At 42.7% G+C, this 26,382-nt stretch overlaps 1 protein-coding gene across 1 annotated transcript in view; it reads left to right on the top strand.

The window, feature by feature from the left end:
• The window catches only part of MYLK4 (myosin light chain kinase family member 4), a 31,279-nt gene extending 7,620 nt beyond the window's left edge, over positions 1-23,659 (top strand). Inside the window, exons 2-12 of the mRNA XM_045007528.1 lie at positions 8,358-8,448; positions 8,972-9,452; positions 10,286-10,587; positions 12,811-12,916; positions 14,218-14,311; positions 15,116-15,225; positions 16,985-17,126; positions 19,481-19,551; positions 20,609-20,737; positions 22,925-23,077; positions 23,446-23,659. Coding sequence (XP_044863463.1) covers positions 8,358-8,448; positions 8,972-9,452; positions 10,286-10,587; positions 12,811-12,916; positions 14,218-14,311; positions 15,116-15,225; positions 16,985-17,126; positions 19,481-19,551; positions 20,609-20,737; positions 22,925-23,077; positions 23,446-23,659 — 1,893 coding nt within the window. The remainder of the gene's footprint in view (positions 1-8,357; positions 8,449-8,971; positions 9,453-10,285; positions 10,588-12,810; positions 12,917-14,217; positions 14,312-15,115; positions 15,226-16,984; positions 17,127-19,480; positions 19,552-20,608; positions 20,738-22,924; positions 23,078-23,445) is intronic.
• Positions 23,660-26,382: the final 2,723 nt, after the last annotated feature.

Here is a 26,382-nt window from a genome sequence, read left to right as displayed (position 1 = left end):
CCATGAAGAAATCTGGACATACCTGCCATGCATGACAATGCATGCTTGATTCAGATGAATCAGTAAAGCTGAGGAATGTCTTCTAACAAGGCCAGCTGCTTAATTGCTCTTGTAGCAAAAGATTGCCTGAAGTGGTCTGACAGAGGAAACTCAGTGTTTTTTATACTATAGTAAGAAAATGGCCACTATTGCTTGGCTTTCAAGATGGATCTCTTCTCCTCCATCCTCTCCAACATAAGCTGTGACAAAGTTGCAGTCCACAGGGGGAAATAAGCCCTTTTGTAGAGAATTCTGGAGTACTGTACAGAGCAAGTATCAGAGGGGTAGCCGTGTTAGTCTGGATCTGTAAAAGCAGCAAAGAGTCTTGTGGCACCTTATAGACTAACAGACATTTTGGAGCATGAGCTTTCGTGGGTGAATACCCACTTTGTCGGATACATGTAGTGGAAATTTCCAGGGGCAGGTATATATAAGCAAGCAAGAAGCAGGCTAGAGATAACGAGGTTAGTTCAATCAGGGAGGATGAGGCCCTCTTCTAGCAGCTGAGGTGTGAAAACCAAGAGAGGAGAAACTGGTTTTGTAGTTGGTACAGAAACTGGTTTTGTAGTTGGTTTTGTAGTTGTACAGAGCAAGTTCTTCATGATGTGATTTAGGTGCACATGCAGCTGGTAGGCCCATGTAAATAGCGATATAGCAAGGTGTTTGTAATAAAGGTCTGACATGTAGAAATGATGGTAATAGATTGATTTTATTTCCTAGTCCCAGTCACCTGACATAGGCAAGGGTTACACATGGTTAATACTCTGGTCATAGCAAAGGTCAGTGGCTGGTTCCAGTGGCTGGTGTTTCTGTACTATTGCGTGCACTCCAGAGCCATTGGAAGTATCTTCATCAACTACTTTTAAAATCCACCTACAGATGACTGCTCTCTGAAATGATAGTGACTAGTGTTCTTGGTGAATATCACAATGTTTAAAAGCAGTTCCTCCTCATTATTATTATTACTACAAACAAGTTGTGTTGTGCTTCTTTTAATATATCAGAGTGCATGTTACAGACTACAGACTCAGACTGTGAGCCCGGATGCCTAAGAGGGCATAAAGAACCCCCTTACTCCCATATGCAGGCTACTCACTTTGCTAGAGATCCTCCCTAGTGGAGGAGGGAAGGGAAGCTAGAAGAGCAGTTGCCACTGGATCGCTCCTACCTCTCCCATACAGGTGGATGGGAAGTGGGCAGGCAGGAGCAGGAAGTGGACAGAGCCTTGGCTTCACTCATCACCCAATACAGCTGAGCCTGTGCATTGGCAGAGGTAAGCTGTGGAAGAAAAAGGCTGGTTCCGCTTTTTTCCAGTTGGAGCAAAGGGAAAGTCATGACTGAACCGTGACTCTCAGTCATAATTTGGCCCCAACCCTGCCCCTGGGGCAGTGTAGCTATCCACTGCCCTTTATGAGAGCTGTCTTGCAAAGTGCCAATTCCACCCTGCATGTTTCTAAATTAGATTTTCACAGTAAAATAGACATTACATACAGTATTTTAGAGCCAACTGTTAGCTTTGCATGTTGAAAAATTTACTAAGAGCCCTCATTTTCCTTTAGGCTGTCTTTGATCTCCCATCCTGAATGCTACCCTCCTTCTTGAGTTATTGGGGCTATATTTAGGCATGGTTCCAACTGTGGTTTTACTGTAACAGTATTAGAAGTGCACTGAACTGCTGAACTAATATCTTTAATAACAAGTGAGGATCATCATTTTAGTCTTGATGGACAGCAATATATTTGTTTACTCATATATATTTGATGTTTCTGTCCTCTTGATTTTTTGTTCTTTAAGCTTGAATACAGTGAAGTGCATTCAAAGATTTCCTGGTATGTGATGGGTGGCTTGATGCAAATTTCCTTGCAGCAATATCTGCCTAGTAAATTCTGTTAGTTATTGCCAAGTTATTTCAGGGCTGTTGGCCACATATGCATTCTCATGTATATCCTAGTATGGAATCATACTTTACATTCTTCGATGTGACTGAATAGATGTTATGACTTGAAATTAGCATATACAGAATAATTATTTATTTTAGAGTGCTGTCAGCACTGTAAAGAACGTGGAAGAGAGAAGATTTCTGCATCTAGGTGCTTACTGCCTCGGTAGACAAGTTATAAATAATTATTCAGTTACACTGAGTGCTATCAGACATGGAAGCAGATTCACCATATGACAGTGGAGTGTGGGTGTGTGTGTTTTGTTTCATGTATATAATAAGCATCAGAATTTCATTCACTGGTCATTTAACACTGCCTGTCTTTGCAGACAAAAAGTGCTTTGAGGAGGGAAATGGAAGTGGAGACAGTGGATTCCAGCTGTTCCAGGATAGGTAGAGAGTTATGGAGCCAAATATTTTCTCAGGAAAAGAAGGCATCACATATGTTCTGATTCCAAAAGTTAGTATATTGAGGATTCAGTCACATACAACAAGTTGTTACATATAGAATTATGTACATGTAGAGAGCCTACATACTGATGCTTATGTAGCAAAGTCCATGACATAACACTGGGTGATAACAACTTGCTCAAGTACTCAATGTCATCACGCAGATCAAGTAACTCAGTCATGTCTATTCATGGATAATGTTCAGCTCTTACATAAAAGCTGGATATCCAATCCTAATAAATCTATGTAAACTATCTTGGACGTCCCTAATACAGACACTAATGACGTCTATCCATTACTGTTATTAGGAAGTATCTCCAAAAGTTGGAGATGGGACACTATATGGGTAGAACTCTGAGTCACTATAGAGAATTCTTTCCATGGTGTCTGGCTGAGGTGTCTGGCTGATGGGTCTTGCCTGCATACTCAGGGTCTAACTGTTTGATCACCATATTTGGGGTTGAGAAGGAATTTTTCCCCAGATCAGATTGGCAGAGACCCTGAGGGGTTTCTCCTTCCTCTGCAGCATGGGACATGGGTCACTCGCTGCTCAGGCAGTACCCAGGGCCAGCCCCACCAGCTGCTGCTCAGATGGTCCCCAGCTAAGTTCCCTGTAAGCTGTGCAGCAGCCTATTTAGTGCCACACAGGTGCTCAGGGAACCTGCCTGGCCGGGACCTGCCATGACCAGGGGAGGGGCGCCCCTCCCCCGGCCCCAACTCAGCCCCAGGGGGAGTCCTCTCTCCCTGCTGTAGTCCCAGGGCAGCCTGCATCCGAAACCCCTCATCCCCGGCCCCTCTCCAGAGCCTGTACTCAGCAAGAGCCCTCCCCCCAGCCCCATCCCACATCCTAACCCACTGCCCCAGCCATGAGCTCGTCATCCCCCCAACCCCAGAGCCCGCATCTCCAGCTGGAGCCCTCACCCAACCCTCTGGCCCAGCCCTGAGCCCCTATCCCCAGAGCCCGCACCCCCAGCCAGAGCCGTCACACCCCTGCCAACCCTCTGCCCCAGCTCTGAGCCCCCTTCCACATTCTGAACCCCTCAGCCCCATCACCTCCATATTGTTGCACATAACAAAATTCATTCTGCACATGAGTGGGAAAAATTAGTGGGAACATTGGACCTTGGGCAGCTGGCCCTGGAACTGCCTGAGCAGCAGCCGGTGGGGTTGGCCCCGGGGACCAACGGAGAAGCAGTCCCTGGGGTGGCTGGAGCAGCCGCTGTCGCAGCCCCCAGCAGCGGTCCCCAGGCGGCTGGAGCAGCTGCTGCTTGGTGGCCCCCCGGCAGCTAGTGCTGCTGGCCCTGCCCCCGCCCCAGCCTCCCCTCCCCGCAGCAGCAGCCCCCCGGCTCCCCTCCAGCAACGGCTCCCAAAGATTTAGTCAGGGGGGTTTATAATATAAGTCATGGACAGGTCACGGCCATGAGTTTTTGTTTATTGCCTGTGACCTGTCTATAATTTTCACTAAAAATACCTGTGACTAAATCGTAGCCTGAGTAATGAGCCTACTACAGAAGTGAGTGGGTGAGGTTCTGTGGCCTGCAATATGCAAGAGGTCAGACTGGATGATCATGATCATCCCTTCTGACCTCAAAGTCTATAGGCCTATGAGTCAATGAATAGAAAATGTACTTTTGCTTATGCAAATTTCTATATATTGCAACCTGTTGAATGGGATCAAACTGAAGCAATGAAATAGTACCTTTTGGCATCAGAAAAAATGTGATGGAGTCACAAAGGAGATCTAACTAAAACCTTAGGGCTGCTTCATGAAGTCATTCATTATAAGGTTGCCTGCAGTGGGAAGAAAATCAAAGGGTTTTATTAGGTGAATAAAAAAAGTTGAAAGTTAGATAGAAAAACATTCCAAAGTTAGCCCTGGTGCAGTATAAAGAAAGAATTTAAGTACAGCACAGCTCATTAAAAAGGAGTCAGATGTTCATAAAAAGCATTACATTAATTTCTGACTGAATCTGAAATTGCTTTAAAATACATGATATTTATATATTTTATGATTGCTTAACGGCTAATTACTATGATTTTTTTCATCACAGAGTTTCTAAAGCAACTCTGAATAGTTTCTGAAAATAGTCTTATGCATCATTCCATACTGTAGGTTCATAAAGAGTCTTTATTCTGCTCCCATGTTATTCTGCTGCTGCTGCCATCACCTATGCTCTTACTCTGTCTTTGTTACATGGAGCCTGAACATGGTGGATGTTGGAAGCAAAAGTTTATGCCTGGAATTTTGTTTTTTGACTGCATAACCCCAACTTGTGTTCCTGCACACACCTTTTTGCTTGTGCATATTTTTAGGCACACAAAATATAACCTTTAATATTTCCCTTTGGGGCAATTCTGGATGAAGAATGAAAACAGCATTGGAAGCTTTGGCCTCCTGTAGATGGGGGGGAACAGGATATGCTGTAAACCTCGTTGTGCATCTGAAATACTTTTTTTTTTAATTGTGTGCATAATTTCCATGCCAGTCTGAGACGCTTTAGATTGTAGAAACCCAAGACTAAGAAAATTGTTTCCTATAATTTTAGAAATTGTGAGAGAAGAAATCACCCAAATGAAAGGCTAAAACCTCCCTATACAGGTTTGGATTAAAGGGATCCCTAGAAGCACCCTTAACAGCTCAGGAAACAGTATTTCATGGGGCAAATAGGATCCGTAGGTATCCACAGTACAGTAGCAATTACATTTTGGGTATTGCAGAGGAATTAGTTGTACCTTTAGGGTGACATTTTCAAAGGACACTAACAGAGTTAGATGTTCAGATCCTATTGCAATTCCCTCTCCTTTGAAAATCCGAGTGTTAAGGCATTGCTTTGCCTTGGGATGCAGAGGAGTTACACTCCCAATAGGAACTTGTGCCTCAGAAAAGTGCAGGGCCTCCTGCAGATCCCACAGAATACAGCCACTAGTCCTAGGGCTGCCAACTTTGTAATATTTAAAAACTGAGCACACCTGCTGGAGTCTCCCCTGCCCCGCCTCTTACCCCTGAGGCCCCACCCCACCCCACCTCTTTCCCCAAGGCCCTGTCTCTGCCCTGCCCCTTACCCCTGAGGTCCTGCCCCCCATTTGCTCCTCTTTCCCCCTCCCTCCATCACTCATTGCTTTTCGCCTCTCCCCCCGTTGCCTGCAAAGCCAGGATTGGGAGCTGCAGCCGTCTGATGCAGGTAGGAGCTGGCCCTGGCTGAGTAGTGGCTGGCACGGGGGATGACTTGGCGCCTCCCTGCCTCCTCTAGCTGCAGTAACCGGACTTTGGGTGTCCAGTCAGTAGATCTGACTGGACACTGTCAGGTCCCCTTTTCAACCAGACTTTCCAGTCAAAAACTGGACACCTGGACACCCTAACTGGTCCTCCCTTTTTGAAGGACACTCTGTCTAATCCCTCTGGTCCCAGCCAGCTCTACAGGAGCCAGGCACAATCTGGCCCTTTGAGAAAAAGCGATGACTGAAAGTTCATATTTTTACCCCTAAGCTAAGATTTGACAAGTCAAACAAGAGGCACAATTTACCTGTAATGGCAAAAACTGCAAGTGGACAGCCCAAGTTCCCATATATACTATGGGTACTCTCTGTCATCCTTCCAGTCTTGGCATTAATTGTACTTCATCTAGTGGCCTTACCATGTGCCACTTATTGGTCATAAACAACCGATACTTACTGAGTCTGAAGGATGCAAGTAAATGCTTCAACCCATTTCATTTTGTACCAGCTGGATTAGCTTTTTCATTTAAATGAGCATGAGCACCTCAACCCCTGCTAAAATATAGGCGTTCAAAAACTATGTTTGAATAAATACTGTAGTGATTTATGGAGCTGTCAAGCAGTTGCAGATACTCGGCATCATCCAAATCTCTACCAGGCAGATTTTATGGAGCTGTCAAGCAGTTGCAGATACTCGGCATCATCCAAATCTCTACCAGGCAGATTTTCAAAAGCTGTCTTCCATTTTTCACACCTGCAGACTGCAAAAATATTTAGTGAGAAAGCACTGTATACCTGCAATTATTTTTGGATGCAGAAATGAATTTTGGCTCCATGTATAAAAAGTCCTTGGAGTCCACTTGCATGGTTATTTGCTCAGCTGACTATTTTATTATAGTCAGTGTCCTCATTAACATTGCCAGGAGGGCATACTTAGGAATGGAATCAGAGTGCATTAGTAATTGCATTAACTTCTTGATATAAGGTTTTGCCCTGCCTCTTTTAGCTCTTTTCACTGCAGAGCGGAAAACCAAAGCAAGCAATGACCAATTCTTTATGATCAGTTCAGAATTTAGATTCATGGAGCATTCTTAGATTTAGGTTCATTTTGCATCTTAGCTGACGAGGCTCCAGCTTGTTTTTTGAGGGTAGTTATGTGCTCATATTTAAGCCCTCTTCATGTTATAGCTTGAATCCTGCTAGGAACAACTGTATTCACAGTTGTCAGTCACAGTTCTTACATCACAGATTCCCTGTCTGTTATGGATAGGAATTTTTTGTAATAGCCAGGCTAGCTGTAGATGCAAACTGCGTATCTCACATTTCCAACTCCTTTCATACAATTTCTTTTTTTTTAATTTCTCTTTATTTCCTGTCGAATTCAGTATGCTTTGGATACAGTAGCTTTAGAGAGTACATATAGTTTTCATTTGGTTCCTGTTATCTGCATAGTTCTATTTAGTTTTGTATATAAAAAAAAATCCTATAAAGAGGCTGCCAGGGAGTGTATATAGTTCTGGTATCAAGTCATGCTCATTTTACTCCCATGAGCAAACAGTAGGATTACTTGCATGAATAAGGCAAGCAAGTTTAGGTGCCTGTTCCAGTATACTCAGCAGAAATAGGTATCAAGCTATTTTAGTGGGTGATTCAAAGAGAGAGTCAGAGTAACACCTAATCTGGAAGAAATCCTTCTGAAAGTATCTAATTGTTTACACCCTTTTGGACCCATTTCTATGATTAACAATATATATGTTTCATTTTTACTATGAAGAGGTTAGGAGGGAGCTAGAGGAAAATGAAATATTGATGAATCATTTATGTCACAGATTGTGATGTTACCATTTTACTAGTACATTAAGAATGTTTAAAGAAAAAGACAATGAACAAATTCCATAAATATATTATTAAATAGCTATAAATGTAACAATAATAGTTACGTTTTATGGGAAGACTATTCAGTACAAAAGTCCTCTAGATGTCAGTATAGCATTGTAGAATATAGACATAGTAGGCTACAAAGCTAAGATTATGGTTTTATATCCTTTGATTCCTGGTAACTGTTTTATCAGCTTGCAATAAATTATTAAAAATGCTGTTACCAGATGTTGTATGCAGTGTAGTTATAGCCATGTTAGTCCGAGGATACTAGCGAGACAAGGTGGGTGTGGTAATATCTTTTATTGGGCCAACTTCTGTTGGTGAGAGACAAGCTTTCGAGCCACACAGAGCTCTTCTTCGGATGTGCTGAAGAAGAGTTCTGTGTGGCTTGGAAGCTTGTGTCTCTCATCTACAGAAGTTACCAGATATTGTAAGACTATTACTGAATATTTTACCAGAACAATAAATATTAACTTTGTTTTAGACTAACCAACCTAATTTTTAAAAGCTGGTAAATTATTTTTCTTGTGGATTATTTGTCAGCTCATGGGGCTTGATTCTGATTTTTTCTATGCTAGTTTTACATTAGTGTAACTCCATTGATTTCAATCCAGGGAGTTACTCCTTATTTACATTGGTACAAACAGAATCAGGTCGATGGCACCTAAAACTGAATACATCATGAGTACTGTCAATAACATTTAAAGATGGATTTTGAATCAAATCATGCAAAATGTTTGGTTTTGTTCAAAAGAGAGAATGCAGTTTTGCAAATAACAGTGCAATGTGAATGCTGTGCACCGTGACTAATGTATTGCTTGCATTCCTACAGGCCATCAGGGATCATAAAGAAAAGGAGAAGTCATGTTTAAGTGCGAAGGGAACAAAGTCTATAAAAAAGAAGAAACCACCCGATTCCACAGGTTAGAGCTTTCACTCTGCATAGTGTCTAAGGGCCCAGTTGTGGAACCCTTACTTACTCATATGAGTAGTCGGGCTGAAATCATCGAGGCTAATCTTGTGAACAAGTGCTCACCAACATGAGTAAGGGTTGCCCAATCGGCACCTAGATATTGACGGTTCTATTACCTTTAGTGCATTATGTGTTGCCTTGTCTTTGTACATGGTCATAAACTTTCCAAGAAAGTGCTTTTGCTTGAATATTTTATTAAACTAGACTTAGTTCACCATGAGTTTAAGTAAGAAAAATATCTGAAAGGGCTACATCTGAAGGCCAAGAATCTGTAGGTGCTTTATATAATGGGCTTTTTTAAAAAAACTATACTTTGCTTGAAAGCTCATGACCATTACTATTGCTTAGAAAACATTTCCATTGACCTTGGAAAGTGGAGGAGAAAAGCAGGTGCCTACTCAGTAAGTAATGGAAATCATGGTAATTACACAAGTCCTTAGTTAATATGCTTGGTATTCTCTGATTGTTTCCAGAGGGAGCCAACCAAGAAAACCAGTCCTGCCCTTACAAAGAAACGGTCCATATGCTCAATAAGGAAAATACTAAAAAGGCAAGTGCTTTTTTGGTTCAAAGGAGTTCTCCCAAATCTCAAGGGCCAAAGGACAAGGGAGAGGATTTAGCTTTGAAAAGCCAGAAGGAACACACAAAGAGCTCTGTTCAAACATCCTTTAGTGCAAGAAAGAGCCAAGGAGCAGAGGTTGCTGTTGATGACAATAGCCAAAGGATAACAGAGCAAGATGAAAAGAAGGAAAGTGAGTCCCTGGAAGGTGTGAAGAGGGCTGGTGGACAGCAAGTGCCTGAAGAAGAAAGGCAAGAGGAGGAAGAAGAAGAGGATGATGCTGGTCACTGTGGAGAAGAGGAGGAAGAATCAGCAACTGCATCCCAAAATGAACATGAGGCAGAGGATGATGAGCGTCCAGCAGAAAGCCAGGGACAAGATGCACGGCTTCAAAGGTAAGATTTAAAACCCAAAGCGTACATTAGCCTATTCTTAAAGACCCATATTCCAGAAAGCCATTTATTTCAAGCATTAAATAAAGTAAGTATATTATCAATATTTATTTGGGAGCTATGCCATAAATCCAGCCCAATATCCAAATGAAAGTGGGTTTAACAGACTGGCTCTGTCTCCAAATTGATAACCTGCCACACGTGGCAAAACCAGTACTGTCTTACATGTTTGCCATTTGCTCAGAGAGAAGGTCTAGAACAAAGAAAGGGCAGCTGGATATTCAACAGTTCTTCATCTCTAAGAAGCATCCTCCCCTTCTGTGTCATGTTTATGTTCCATACCATGTAACTTGTGAGCAAAGTAAAGTTAAAATAGAGAGTGTACTGGTTTGGAATTGCACTGCAATATCTAATAATACAAGTGGTAACATAAAACTGTGACACCTGCCCAGGGAACTAAATTGTTAAGCTTGTTTACTGTAATTCTTCTGTGCTGCATTATTTATAGACCTTCAGAGATAAGTGGTTCAAGATTTCAAGGACCTTTATAAGCAGAGAGTTCTCCCACTACTTTAAAGATGTGGTTGATAGTCAAATATGAAATCAGCAGAATTCAGGCCATTGTTTCAGAAATAGGAAATTTGCCGCTGTCAGGTTTATTTTATTCTACAAAAGGAAGCTTACCCTAGTTAGTTACCATTATTACTTTACACAATAAAGCAAAAAATAAATAAATGTTATTTAAATGCAGCCTGCCCCTGGAATTTCTCACCTTTAGTTCTAAGTTCATTCTGCTTTAAGTTTATACCAATGTAATGCAATGCTTTGTCTTGCAGGTGTAAAGGCAGTGAAAAAGGCACAGGAAGCAAACCATCAGGGACGTTCTCCCAGAATGCTGAGCAGACCTGCCAGCTTGAGCATAGAGGCAGCAGTAAGCGTCGAGTGAATGATGAAGGTCTAATCAAAGCTGACAACAAAAAGAGCAGGGTAGACGCAGAGAGTGCTGGTGACAAATGTAAACGTAAAGAGGCCATTAAACCAAATACTCCACAAGACAAACCAAAGGCAGCTGATTCCACTGGTACAGAGAGTGATAATCAAGCAGAGGCATCTATAGAAGATTTGGTGACTGTAATTGGTAGGAAATAGCTTTTGCTTAAAAAAAAAAGGCATTTGTATCGTAACTATGAGCAAAACCATTTGTTCATGGGGACCAGAGCTCTAGTTGATGAAAATCAGTGTCATTCCATTTACTTCAGTAGAGTTATGTTAATTTTTTTTATCTGCTGAGGATCTGATCTGACCTTTGTTTTTAGAATATTCTGTTCTGAGAGTTGGAAAGTATAAAGTATCTTGGGAAAATCTGGCTGAAAGCAGTTGATATCGCAAGTCAGACTAGAGGCTCGTACTGGTCCTTTCAGGCCTTAACACTTACGAAGTTAACAGTTTTTAGCCCAGAAATGGTCATGTTTTGGGAATCTTTCAATCTCTCTTGGAAACCTGTTTTCTTATGTTGTTCTAAATTATACACTGGGAGTTTGCAGCTCTTCAGGGTCAAATCCTTGCTCAAGAGGAAGAGAACTTCTTTGCATGTTATAGGCCCCAGTAACATGCAAAGGCCCCTGTTTAAAGTCTGCAATTCAGCTCCTGCAGAATCCAAAGTACGTGGCAAAATTCCAGGAGCCCTAGCTTTCTGCAGTTCCTTGACCATGAACTAACTCACTGGCCATGTAAGTTATTAACACATTAAAAAAATCTGGGTACATAGTTGGTGTCCTGGAAAAATGGACATGCCCTGTGAATAAGGACAATCCAGTCTTACATTAATGACCAGAGGATTCCTGCCAACTATATGCTGTCATGGGATTTCTTTTTTATCATTTTCACTGAAGTAATGAATGGTTTTAAAATTGCTCAAAAAGTTCCACACGCAAGACAGCTAGCATTCCAATCCAAAGAGATCATATAGAAACATTACCATTCTAGCCCTTCTTTCCCTTGGTAGAAATGTTTGTCACCTTGGTCAGCCAAAGGTCATTCCGAGGAATATAAATCAATTGACAAACAATGTGGGTATAAAACGAAAAACTTATCACCCCACAAAAATCTAAACACAAATTTAGGGGTTTAAGGGCTTGTCTACAATAGGGATTTTTGCATCTGTCAGGCTGCATGGTGCAGTAGATAGAGCACTAGAATGCAACTCAGGTGACCTGGTTTTATGACCTACAGCAAGTGATTTCACCTTTTGCCTCTCTTTCACCTTTCAGCCTTCTGTCTGCCTTCTCTATTTAGACTGTAAGCTCTTCAGGGCAGGAACTTATGATGTGTATGTACAGTGCCTACCACTGAACTGTTGGAACCTCTAGATGCCACAGGGTAGCTTTGCATCTACGTAGCTATGCCAGTGCAAACTCCCTAATGTAGATAAGCCCTAAACCTGGCCTTTAGGAACAATAGCCATGCAAGGGAGAATGAAAAGCTGTATTGTTGAAGTGATAGAGGCTAGAGGCATTCTGCATTGGGTATGGCAGAGGTAGACAAATCGCCTAGGTGGGGCTAGAAGAGAGCACACTGAACAATGGCTCTTACTACCCCTTTAAAAAGTTGCAGCAGGTACTATATTGGTAACCTCTAGGCACTAGTAAGTGTGTGAGAGAAAACATGGTGATGTCCCCAGTCTACTTGTTCATGCCCCATTGTGGGTATGAAGTAATTCTGGACAGCTATATGCCCTCACCTGGCTTCCGCACCCAGTGTGCTTACACATGAATTCTTGGTGTCTCCTGGATGGGGTGTCTTCAGTGGGGTGGCACAAATATAGTTGGTGCAGAATTTGGCAGTACATTAGCAGAATGAATGATGCCTTGCTAAAGAGGAAATTCTCCTAGGCAGAAACGGGTGTAGGACAGAGGCCGCAAAGGCCACAGAACCACTGTAGGAAGGTGCAACCTGTGGACTGCATGTCTCCACAGTGGCCTTTTCAGTAGGCTCATAGAAGAATGACTTTGGGGTGGAACGCCATCAGGATAGCCACCAGGTCCAATTCTACGAGGATCCACTGGCCAAAACCTAGGTACTGCAGTCTCACTGATGAATACTCTGTGCCATAGCGGTAAGGGTGGACTCATTTTCTTCTTGTCCCTTGGATAATTCCCTTACAAACATCACATTTACTCAGGCTATGCTCAGGGAATAAGATTTGTCCCTAAGTCCTAAAGAGACGCCCCCATGAGTAAAACTTGCCGCCTGGTCATTAAATCCATAGATCATTTTATTTATTAAGAAACAGGATTTAATGTAAGTAATAAATGGTGCATGTTGGTACTAACATGGCAGCTCTCTGGTTTGTCTTTTGTAGACGATTGCCCTGTTCCTCCAGCGCCATTTGATCACCGGATTGTCTCAGCCAAAAAGGGAGTGGTCAACAGTTATTATGAAGTCAACCGGAACGAAGTTCTGGGAGGGTAAGTGGAGCTAATGCTGTCAACACAAAAATGAGTGTTCTTCAGCCACCAGGAAAATATAGCAAATAGCCTTGTAATGAAGGGTTATGTTACAGTTGAATGGAAGCAGCATGCCTTGCTAAAGCCTAGCTCACAAAAGTGCTGTCTAATTGTAAATTGGAGATGGACTAAAATCAGCAGGCTGCTATTTTTGTGGGTTTTTGCGGAGGTTTTGGTGGCTTCATGCTTCGGTTTATATTTGGTATGTAAACAATTTCCTGAGGCTGCCGCATCAGTGCCAGATGGGAATTATAGTGCATTCCAACACAGAGTTTTATCCTAGGCATTCCCAGGCAGGCCACCACTTGCAAGAACACTGTGGAAGACCATGATACCAGTGGCAGTTCAGGTAGGGCTCTTGAGCCCTCTCCTTCCTTGTTTGTAAGAAGCTTTAAAAATTACTGTTATTTCCTTTAGTCCCAGAACTACAAGACCCAAGCCTCATTCCATTTTTCTTGGAAGAAGGTGGCAGGGGAGGCAGGGAAGGGACACAGTTGTGAAATTTTGCAAAATATTTTGGTTTTATGACATTTTGTGGAAACAAAATTATAGCTTTGATAGTGCCCAAATGACAGCTTAGTAGGCTCCGTACTCTGGACTGCTGTTTTGTAGTTACACTGAAAAAATGCTCTCGTATCCTTTAGCAGTGGTTCAGATCGCTACAGCCTACCATAATGACAATGTGGTGTTTGTGACTATTCACCATATTCTTTTAGAAAAGCAGGTGCTGGACTTGAACAGTAGTTTATTCTGCCCATCTAGGTTGCCTTCCAATAAGAGGAAGTATCTGAAGATGATGTAACAGGAACATGTTTCACATTTTGTTAAGAGAATTTTCAAAAGGAAAAAACTAAGAATGTATTAAACGGATTGGTTATAGTGTAGTTAGGGCAAGATTGTGACCCTCTTACTCACACCACAAATAGTCCCATTGGCTTCACTGGGAGTACTCATGTGACTAAGCAGGTCATAAACTGGCTTTCATTAATCAGTGAATATTAGTGAATTAAATAATGGATAGAGTAATAGCAATCAAAACTGAGTGTGATTTTGATGTACCTAAATGTATGGTAATAGGTGTTATTTGTGGGATAGAATAGCATTCCAAAGACTCAAATGCAGCATGATATGTACATCAGGATTTGCCAATGCTGGACGGAGAATAATCTGAAGTGTCTAAAATCCAGACTCCATGCTAGATTCCTATCTCATTTTTAACACCATATGGTGACTGGGGGGTTCTTTTTTTCTTTCACCCTTAGAGGGCGATTTGGTCAGGTGCACAAATGTGAAGAAAAAGCAACAGGTCTCAAGTTAGCAGCAAAAATTATAAAAGCCAGAGGTGCTAAAGAAAAGGTAAGCATTGGCTGCATGGCCCCCACGCCATCAATACTGCATGACCAGTTGGATAATAGCTGGTTTGTAGATTCTTTTCCCTTCTCCTCCAGGACTGCAACCAGCTCATCAACCTCCTTTCAGTTTTTTCATCTTTTTATTGTTTAATTTTCACTTTTCCAGCTTTTTCTCACGTCTTTTCATTTCTTCCCTTTTTTCTCCTTTGTTAATTTTCTTTACATTTTCTTAGTGAAAATGTTTGTCAACTTTTGACTTTGCATGTGTTCTCTGGCATGCACTGCACACTCTGCTGCAATTAATTGCTTTCATCTTGTTGGACTTGGTAGCAAGGATGTTCTGGACTTCAGTCACCAATGCATAAGAGTGGAGAGGGATTTGTCTGGCCATTCTGCAAACCTCAGGGCACTTCCCCCACTTTCATTTAATGAGGAAAATCAAATAGGCATTATTGTGTGGTAGATGTGTCATTACTAGTGCCTGCCTTTCTTAATTTTCCTCATCAGTCCGACCTCGCTGCCACCAAGGCCAAGAGCTCTCTCTCCTCACTGCTTCTCATTATCACTGAATGTCACATCACCGTATATAGCCTGTGCTATTCAGGAGGTCAGACCAAATGATCTAATGGTCCCTTCTGACCTTAAACATGTCTGAATATTCCTGTCGCCACAACAGCCATCAAAGAAGAATCCTGGGGTTGGTGGGCACAGGTGAGCATGTGGGAATGATGTATTTGCCCATGCCCCCCAATTTGTTAGGTGTCGGCTATAAAAGCCTCAAGTATAATATTCCTTACTCTTTTCACAGGAAGAAGTAAAGAATGAAATCAATGTCATGAACCAGTTGAACCACACAAACCTTATCCAGCTGTATGATGCCTTTGAATCCAAAAATGACATTGTTCTGGTCATGGAATAGTACGTATATCTCTCGCCTTCCCTTGTTTGCTCTTCCCTCTTTTCCTGAGGTTGCAGCATTCCATGTCCATTTCTCCTGAAACTAGAGGTGGAGCTTCTCAGGGGTGAAAAAAGCATATGAAAAAGTTTGAGTCACAGGAACCATATTGAAAGAAAGAGTTTTCCTGAGTAGTCATTCATAAACCTTGTTCAACACTGTCATGATGATTTAAGGCACCGTAGTTGTTACACCATCACTCAAACTCCACAGAGAGAGAGAGAGAGAGAGAGAGAGAGCTTTAGATGAGAGAGCCACAGGATGTAGTTCTCTGTAATTTCCATTAGTTGGTATTGTTTGTCATCCATGAAAACAGGCCTGGTAAATTTCCATTTATGTGAGGGGAATGCACGGCCTTACCAGAGGAGAAGAAATACATGCTGGCTCTATGCCACTGAGGATTACCCTTACATTGAGCTGATCCTCCTGGGGCTGGTTAAATTATCTTGAGGTCCAGATTAAATTGGTGGTGAAGCACAAAACAGTTGCACAGCACTGTAGAATCAGGTAGAGGTTGTCTAGGCTCTAGAGGAAGTAAAAACTGGTGTATCATGCACATGGAGAGGGGTGGTAAAAGGTGCAAGTTATATTGACTTGGACTCTTCAGAACTTTCTTAGACTTAGGGCTTGTCTACACTATAGACATGGGCAGCTCATGCACCCCCCCATTCAGGGAGGATAGCCCCCTGCTCTGCCTTTTCTGCCCAAGGCCCCGCCCTGCTCCGCCCCTTCTGACTCCCCCCCACATGCTGCCTGACCTACCGGTGCAGCCCTGAACCCCTGCCGGCGCCTGGAGCAGCCCTGAACCCCAGCCGGCCTGCTGGTTCCCAGAGCAGTCTGGAGGCCTCCGGGACTGGGGCTGCAAAAGGGAGCATTAGCGGAGGTTTGGGGAGGCAACTATGCTGACTGGCAAAAAGACTTTTCCTACCTGCATAGCTACACCAGCTCCCACAACAACAGTAGCTAGGCTGACAAAAGCACTCTTCTGTCAGCATAGTTGCATCTGTACTGGGGGATTTGCTGGGGGTGGGGAGGGGTTGATTTTTTTCACACTGCTAACCATCATATCTATGGCGGCAAAACTTTGTAGTGTAGACTAAGCCTTTGATTTGCTTCTCAGTTTGGCATGCATACTTCAGAAATGGCAAAAGCTATAATTCTGTAAAAAATATAGTGTTAAACTGAGGGTGTTCTAGAATTCTGGAAGAAATTTTAAAAATCTCCATTGTTAGTTCATATGGGCTCACACTGAAATCTTGAATCCCAAATCCATCAAAGTCTGGGGTGGTTTGGATCTAGATCCAGGAGCCTGATTCTCAACTGCATTGCCTCAGCTTTATCCTGATATGACTTGGCTGATTTCACTGGCACAAAAAACATGTTAACACAGCAGAGAATTGAGCTCAGGTCCAAACTTTTAGATTTGGATTCATCTCAGATAGTTGGATCCAGACTGGTAGACTGAATCCAGGCATCCTCAAACATGGGGAAATTCAGGTCAGGATGGATCTGAACCAGTTTGTATGAGCCAACCCTGCTGGAAACTTTAGGGAAATTCAGATCAGCATACAAACTTCATATTTTGGGTCCGTCTCACTGTGCTCAGCTGTGAAAGCATCTCAGGAAAATGGTATTTTGGACCAGTCTCCAGTATATCTTCTGCATTAATTTCAAGGCATGAATTTGAACTCAATGACTATTCTACCATTTTTCTCTCTGCAGTGTGGATGGAGGAGAATTATTTGACCGAATTATTGATGATAACTACAGTTTAACAGAGATGGATACCATCTTGTTCACAAAACAGATCTGTCAAGGGATTCAATACATGCATCAGATGTACATTCTTCATTTAGACCTGAAGGTACAGAACAAGATGCATGCTTTATGCAATAGCAACTTGGCCTCTACCATAGAAATTAATTTCCCTAAGCAAAGGTGCCTAAGGTTCTGTAGATTCCCATGGTATATCATGGTCTCTGTTAAATCAGTGTAATTCAGTGTAAATTTACTTTAACCACATTGACTTCCATTAAATCACTCTGGATTTTTACCACTGTAAATGAGATCAGAATCTTGAGAAGATCTCATCAAGCCCCATGGCTTGAGCTTTCTGAGGATGATTTTCCAGCAAGTCAGCTGCTGACTACAATATTTTGCACTTCTGTGTCATCTTTCATCCATGCATCTCAAGGCACCATGCAAACATTAATTAATTCAACCTGAGAGTGTCTCTGTGACAAAGGTAAACATGATTATTGCCATTTTATCAGTGAGGAAAATGAAACACAAAGGGATTAAGTGGCTTGCCCAAAGTCATAAGATATGTCAGAGACAATGAAAACCCAGTATCATATTCTAATGTCTAGACTGCACTGCCACTCATGAGCGTGAACAGCATCAAAGGAAGCTGTGGTTAGTGACAATTTTTTTTAAAAAATGAGGTAAAAATTAAATGAAATTAAAAAGTATTGGTGATATATTGCCTTTGACCAATTTAAAACAAGCTCCTACTAGTGTGTGTGTGTTTTAAAAAAAAAAAGCAGATGCTGCAAATTTTGGTGTAGCAGTATATATGCAGAGACCAGTTAATTTTTAATGGGTTAATTGGCAAGTATAAAACATCAGTACTTGTATAGGTGTCTAGTGAGGACACACATTTGCAGCAGATCTTTATCCCTCTCCATGGTGAAGTTTTTTGCTGAATAATAAACTTGTCAGTTATCTCTGTTGAGAGCAGGAATAAGAGAGAGATGCTTAAATGCCCTTAGTTTTATGAATAGCTATAAAACTTCCTAATGATCTGCCAGGTTTACAACAAAGAAGAAGGAAACATGTTTGGAAGTTTGTTTTTCTTGGTTTGTAATTTGCTTAAATAACTGGAAGTTAATATACTGTACCTTCAATAAAAGCGGCAAAGAGTTCTGTGGCACCTTATAGACTAACAAACATATTGGAGCATGAGCTTTTGTGGGTGAATACCCACTTCGTCAGATGCATGACCCCTCTGATACTTGTATCTTCAATGTTTTTAAAGCACAATATTGCATATTTGGATCTCACAGACACTTGTGTAAGTCAGTTGCAATTCCAGAGCAAGTCCCTTTTTCTTTGTAAATATTCATAGCCTGGAAACCTATAAGCAATAAATCTGCTCTCTTAATTGAGATTAATTTCTTGGAGTTGGCACAGTTTTGGTGTGAACTCAAAATGCAGAAAAGGAGGCATGCTTACATCCAGGGAGTTCTCAACAGAAACTCTTCCAGGCACATAATGACCATCAATGGTGATTCTATCCAGTTCTCCTTGCTCACAGATTACTTTGTGATATGAAGGTGTTAAAATGGAAGAATTAATGAGACTTATCAGGGCCAGTGTCTGGGACACAGAAATTCCATTATGAGAAATATGCTTTAAAAAATGTTAAATGCAAAGTGAATTAGTAATGGTGACAATGGATAACTAATGTCTTAAGTGTTTAGAGCTGTTTTATTTCAAAGAGGACATCATCAGCAACAAGACCAGGGTAGCTATAAAACTGCTGGCAGTGAACATAAGACTGCATTGTAGACATTTGTACTTCAAAGACAATGGGCCAGATTCTGCTCTCATTTCATCTGGTATAAATCTGGAGTAATTCCGTTGATGCTAATGGATTTATGCCAGTAAAACAGAGAGCAGAATTTGGCCCTATGAAAATCCAGAAGGATTTTACCCTATGAATCCCACCTCTAAATATCTGAGAAGAGTGTAAAGCTGATTTGATTAGTATAATGTATTATCAGGCAATTGCTGCCAGAACAGCAGTGAACTCAGAAATCTGGGGCACAAAGATAAACTTCAAAGCACTGCAAAATCATTTTTTAAATGTTCTGATGTCAGCTCATTAAGGGCTGTAAAATCACAATGCCAAGATCCTGAAGCCTGTTTGGAAGCTCCCTCCCCCTCCCACTAATGAGTCCTTTCTCTGAACTGCTGCATTATATCAAACTGAGACGCCATGGAGAAGAAAAAGCAGTACTGGCACAGAGTCCAAAACCTCAAATGCCACATGATTGCTGGAGGAAATACCCACAAAGTGAAACCTGCCCAAAGATTAAAGCACTGAGATGCTTATTTTATGCTTTGCAGTGTTTTTAGTTTTGATTCCACTACAATTCACTACAAATCCAGTTTGTCATTTCTCTTAAAAGTGTGTTTTCTCTTTCCTCCTGGCAGCCCGAGAATATCCTGTGTGTGAATCGAACTGCTTATCAAATAAAAATTATTGATTTTGGATTGGCAAGAAGGTATGTACGTGTAATCATGCTAATCATAACACATGAATTAGGAGACAATCTCAAAAGTGCTATGCCTTTGGAAGGATAAAGCTGATGCATAATAGCTTCCTACCACCTTTGGAACAAGCTTAAGGTGGCTCTTTTAGTGAGGAGCATCCTTAAATTAAGCAATGGATAGCAGTAAGGTATATTCACACAAGAACGTAGAGTAAAAAATGTTAGTTTAAAACCTATTTTCAGCTGGTATGTCTAAAGGGGCTTGGCCATAACAGACCAGACCAATGGTCCATCTAGTCCAGTATACTGTCTCCAAAGTTGTCTCCAGTACAAGCTGCTTCAAAGAAAGGTGCAGGAAACCTGCAGTACACAGTTATGGAATAATTGGACTGAAGTCCTTATACTAAGACTGGATGTCTTTCTAAGAGACAAGCTGAAGCTGAAGCTCTAGACAAGCTCATCCTCACCATGGGCTTGATGCAGGAATTACGGTAGAAATTCTCTGGCCTGTCATGTGCAGAAGATCACATTATATTATCATACTGGCCCTTATGCCTACATCTACTTTAGACACCACTGGTGGTGTGTGTAGTGTAGGTGTAACTACACACCTCAGTAAAAAGCGCACTGTGTCCACACTGTGGTGTGTAGCTACGTGTGTCAGTGAAAGGCTCTGGCAGCTCCCTGCTGCTGGAGTCATGCACTGCAGTGAGGAAAGGCTCTGGCAGGGGCTTTCCTGCAGCAGGGGAAGGCTCCAGTAGCAGGACATTACTCTGCTAAAAAATAGGAGGGAGACGGGGAGGCACGACTTGGCATGTCTGTACTCTACTCGCCTACCCCGGGCCTCTCTGGCTACACTGCTGTTTTTATCTGCACTAGCTATGAAGCATGAAGATTTATCTCTCTTACAAAAACTTATTTTCATCCTTACTGTTGTACCTCTGATTGTTCTGGTTTTCCATATAAGAACTCTGGTCCTTTTCTGAATCCTACAACATTCTAAGCACCAATGTTAGAAGTTGTATTAGACGTGAAATGGGTATTGACTGTCCTTGTTTCCATCATCCAGATATAAACCCAGAGAAAAACTTAAAGTGAACTTTGGCACTCCGGAATTCCTCGCTCCTGAAGTTGTGAACTATGACTTTGTCTCCTTTCCCACGGACATGTGGAGTGTAGGAGTCATTGCCTACATGCTGTAAGTAGGACTTGTATCTGTACTGTGCACACTCTAATTTATACTGACTTTCTGAAGCTTGCTATTAAAATGGAATATTGACAAAAGCTGTATCTGGGTTGCAAATTCATTTGCCCTTCTGCAGTCTTTATTCGGGGAAAGCTCCTGTTGATTTCAATTCTCTCCTGTCACATTGTAAACATTTTTCACTCATTCTGTACATGCACTTTCCATTGACGTCAGTAGGAATTACACATGTGAAATGAGTGCAGAATATGCATAGGGATCCACAATTAGAGAAGAGAACTGCTGTGCAGATCATAGAGTAACATTTTGCCCTTCAAATGTGCATGGTAATTTTTACTTGTTTTATTCAACCCCAACAAAGTTATAATGAGCCTAATCCTGCAAAGTGCTGAGTGCCCTACATTGCCATTGACTTCTGAATGTGCTCAGCACTCAGTAACTCTCAAGACCAGGTCTTAATGGTCAACAACTTACTGCGAGGGGTTAGGAGCACAACCGTGAACAATGAAACAATCCCAGAAAGAATATGACAAATCAAGAGTAGGAAGGAGGAACCACAGAAGAATTAACATAAGTAGACACTGGTAGTGAAGATGTGGGTTATGCTATGGTGATAGTTAAGCACTGGAAAAGGTTAGACCAGGGGTCGGCAACCGGTGGCTCCCGGCTCGCCAGGGTAAGCACCCTGGCGGGCCGGCCCGGTTTGTTTATCTGCCGCGTCGGCAAGTTCGGCCGATCGCGGCTCCCACTGGCCGCAGTTCGCGGTCCCAGGCCAATGCGGGAGGCAGGAAGCCGCGGCCAGAACATCCCTCGGCTCGCGCCGCTTCCTGCCTCCCGCATTGGCCTGGGACCGCGAACCGCGGCCAGTGGGAGCCGCGATCGGCCGAACTTGCCGACGCGGCAGATAAACAAACCGGGCCGGCCCGCCAGGGTGCTTACCCTGGCGAGCCGGGAGCCACCGGTTGCCGACCCCTGGGTTAGACAAAGAGATTATGGAATCCCCATCATTGGTGGTTTTGAAGAACAGGTTACACGAACGTCTGTTAGGCCTGGTCTTGGTTTACAGTAACTCCTCACTTAAAGTCGTCCCGGTTAACATTGTTTCGTTGTTATGTTGCTAATCAATTAGGGAACATGCTCGTTTAAAGTTGTGCAATGATCCCTTCTAACGTTGTTTGGCAGCCACCTGCTTCATCCACTGCTTGCAGGAAGAGCAGCCCATTGCAGCTAGCTGGTGGGGGCTTGGAACCAGGGTGGACCGGCAGCCCCCCTATCAGCTCCCCACTCCCCTAAATTCCCTGTGCTGCAGCCACCCAGCAGGCTATCAAGGCAGTTCAGCTGTCCCTCCCCCCACTGCCATGTGCTGCTCCTGCCCCCTGCCTTGGAGCTGTTCCCAGAGACTCCTGTTTACTGTGGGGGGGTGGGATGGCTAATGTCAGGGTGTCCTCCTCCCCCTGCTCCTGCACCCCACTTACCCCTTCTCCATATAGAACAGATGGATGGAGAGAGACAGAGAACTTGGGGAAGCAGCTGCTGTCTCAACTTCCTGATCCACTTAAGAAGACAATGCACTTAAGAGTGGGTCAGCTTACTTAAAGGGGCAGTGTGCATCTCTCTCTCTCTCCCACACACAAGGTGTGTGTCTGTCTCTGTCTGCTATGCTGTCTCCCCTCCCTCATGTTCCTGCTGCCTTGTGTGAGAGGCTACATTAACAATGTGTTAACACTTGAGGGCTCAGCCAAGTGCTAGTTCATCATTTAGCAGCAAGGCATTCCCTGGGAAATATCCCTCCCTCTTCCACCCTCTAACTTCACCACCTCAACCAAGCTTCACAATCATCGTAGCTGTGAACAGTATTAAATTGTTTGTTTAAAACGTATGCTGTGTGTACATCTGTATAATACATAGTTTTTTGTCTGGTGAAAAAAATTTCCCTGGAACCTAACCCCCCCTATTTACATTATTCTTATGGGGAAATTGGATTCACTTAACATCATTTCGCTTAAAGTCGCATTTTTCAGGAACAGAACTACAATGTTAAGCGAGGAGTTACTGTATATAATCCCACCACAGTGTGTGTGTGGGGGGGGGAAGGGATGGACTCAATGACCTCTTTAGCTCCCTTCCAACCATATATTATTATGATTCTGTGTTTTTCATATGCTATATAATACTCTTTAGGCTCAGTGGATTGTCTCCTTTTCTGGGTGATGATGACAATGAGACTCTCAACAATATCCTGGCTTGTAGCTGGGATTTCGAAAATGAGGAATTTCAAGATGTTTCTGAAGAAGCCAAAGATTTCCTCTCAAAGCTTCTAATCAAGGAAAAAAGGTATTCAGATTCCCACCATTCCATACCTTTGAAATGTACATTTGCTGTTATCACATTACAGAACACCAAAAATGCTCTGTCACTTGTACTGCTACACTTGATGATTACAGTAGCCATTGTGATTTTGTTATGCCTATGTAAGGTATTGTTAAATTCCACACAGTGTCCTGAGATTACATGAATGCATCTTCACAGGAGTTAACACTTCCAGTTGCCATTGTTCAGCTGCCATCTGGCACAAAGCATCTTGCAAACTGAGCATCATGCAATACCAAAAGGATGGACAGCACACATCACTAGCTAGGGCATAACTGTTGAATCCCAAGATCCCGTATGTATCACTTACTAGTGTTCTGTTTTCCCTTTAGCTGGAGAATGAGTGCAACTTCAGCCTTAAAACATCCTTGGTTATCAGACCACAAACTCCATTGCGGACTACACAAGCAGGTCTCCAAGTTTAAATATTCTTGTTCTTTGCAGATCTGCCAGTGCATTTTTGTTCTCGTTACCTCAATATTTGTTCTGAGATTCTCTTATTCTGTACTTGAGTCTGTCCTGCTGCTGAATTGTGTGTCATTGTGATATATATACATTTGTTTGCTTTTGTTTATTTTTTAAGGCTGGCATGTTTCTGTGTGTGTTCCCTGGCTCTTGCATGTCTGTGGGAAGAAGTACTCATGATGTTGGTTATTGTACATTGTTGAATGAATTGATTTGTTAGCAAAATAACAGACAGTTTATAGCAAAGCATTAAACATTGCAAACTTTCTTTCAGTTTCCAAACAAACATGGGCAGGTTTGGCTTTTAAAATCCCTTCTGGTTCACTTGGGGTCCTGCATGAAATCTTTTTAAAGGTCAATCCTGTCCTTTCCCACCTGACACCTTCCCACCTCCTAACAGAACCTGGAATTCCTGCCAGGACACATCATTTACCTTAAACAGCCTTCTGGGGACCATCATACCCAGAGGCGGCTCCAGGCACCAGCACGCCAAGCGCGTGCCTGGGGCGGCAAGCCACGGGGGTGCGCTCTGCCGGTCGCCGCAAGGGCGGCAGGCAGGCTGCCTTCGGCGGCATGCCTGCGGAGGGTCCGCTGGTCCCGCGGCTTCGGCGGACCTCCCGCAGGCGTGCCACTGAATCCGCGGGACCCGGGACCTTCCGCAGGCAAGCTGCCAAAGGCCGCCTTCTTGCCGTGCTTGGGGTGGCAAAATACCTAGCGCCGCCCCTGATCAGACCATCTCCAACTTCAGTGTGTTTGGGGCTGGCCAGCTCAGTGCTAATCTCAATAGGAGCATCCCTTACTTTGCTCTAAACACTCCATTTGGCTGAAACAGGGTCATGTGGTTTAAAGTAGTTTTTGATTATTACTCACTTAACTAGTCAGTAGGTTTTGGAGGTTGAAAGCTGTTGACAGTCTCATCACTGGGTGAGGCCGATCCATGTGGTTTCATAACCCAAAAGAGAAAAGCCTCTGAAGAGGATACCTGAGGCTGCCATACATTCAGAATTCAAAAGTTTGAGCCTTTAAAATGGATTCCTACATTTATGCAGCATTTGGAGCACAATACATCTTTGTTCTGCCTTTCTTTCGGCTTGTTATCTGCATGTAAGCAACAAAAGTCATTAAAAGGCGAAGAAAACAAAGCAGAAAAATGAAGTAAATAAAATTACTGTAATGTACTGAGTCTAGCGTATAGGTGTCAGTGGTTCCTTCTATTGAACAGAATCAGACCTGTTCAAAATCAGAACTGTCATTAGTAGGTCAGGGTCTCTTCCTTGAGCTCAACTGGTAGAGCCCTGTGCTTTTAAAGCAGGAGGATCCGAGTTCTTTTCCTGCTGCTGACGTTCCCATTGTGACAACTAGAGCTGGTCAGAAAAAGGAAAAAATTCACAAACATTTTCTTTGTCATTTTTTCATTTGCATGGACATTTTCTGAGCTGCTCTAGAGACAAATGTGCAGTCTCAGGTGTTCATGAGCTTATTCCAATACTTAGAAATATCCACAGATGCACTGGAAGGTGTCAAACACATTCTGATGGAAAACAAAATTTTAATGTAAATACGAAGGGATAGAGGGAAAGTCAAAATTAAGCACATTACACTTTTAGGTACACCTCTAGAGGTATATCAGGGTCAGTTGTGCCCCTATTGATATGGCTGCAGTGAAGCCATGGATATGGAGAGGAAGCGGTCATAGTGTAGAGCTTCATGAAGCCTGGACCTCTTCATGAATGGCTGGATCCTATTGCCCCTTCTATGTTGGGTAAAGCCCTTTCCCCAGTGGAGAACTTATAGAGATTTCCTCCATTCTGACCTCCCTCCTATAGTTTCTCTGTGCATACTTGTACTTGTTTAAAAAGTAGCTGTATTAAATAGGCAGGTGTTGCAGTGTTTTGCTATTATATTCAGCACAGGTAAGAAGTGATGGAGCTCAACTAACTCTTCCAATAATGTTTGTCTCCTTTTTTCTAGAGGAAGGCTAAGTGCCACTCAAAGTCTCAAGCACCCATGGCTCAATGACCTTTCCAAGAAAGCTGCCAAATGGAAGGTTTGTCTCAAGTCCCCTTGTTTCTCTTCAGAAATAAATGGTGCAACATCTATGGAAGGTATCAGTGGAATACCAGAAACAGCCACAGTTAATATTGCTGGAGGATTTACTCACCAGCACCATCTGCACAACTGTTTGACAAGCAGTGTGTCACCAAAGCACCAAAACTATAGGCTTGCTCCATTGATTATGACCATCACAACAGTGTGAAAGGGAGGAACAGTGAGAAAAAAATCATAGTTTATATATGAAACTGCACATAGAGCAAACTCAGTGGGTGAAATCCTAGCTCCATTGAAGTCAATGGTAAAACTCCCATTGACTGTAATAGAGCTAGGTTTTCACCCAATAAATGTTCAGTGCTGGAAGCTTTTGGTTTCTTACATAATGGTTGTAAGTCTGGCTTTAAAAGGGATAGAGATATGCTTGTATAGTAATTTCTTAACAAAAGGCTATGGGCCATCTCCTCAACTGGTGTAATCGGTGTAGCGCCATTGACTTCAATAGGATCCAGCCTTAAATGAAGTTGTCCTGTGCTGTTGAGGAATCTGTATCAAACAGCAAAGTTGAGACAAGACATTTCTGTCTCTGTCCTTTTTCCTGGATCACTGTCTTTGCCCTTCCATTGACAAACACTTCATTACTAGTTCTTAGACTGGGGAGGTTGCTCCCCTAAGGGGGCCAGGACGACACAAGTCTGCTCTAATTTTCTGTCTCTGGTCTTTGGCTGAAGCATATTCACTCAACCACTTTCTCA

This window comes from Mauremys mutica, chromosome 2 (genome assembly GCF_020497125.1).
Source record: "Mauremys mutica isolate MM-2020 ecotype Southern chromosome 2, ASM2049712v1, whole genome shotgun sequence".
Lineage (NCBI taxonomy): Eukaryota > Metazoa > Chordata > Testudines > Geoemydidae > Mauremys > Mauremys mutica.
Note: the sequence above shows the minus strand (reverse complement) of the source record. Positions and strands in the feature narration are given on the sequence as shown.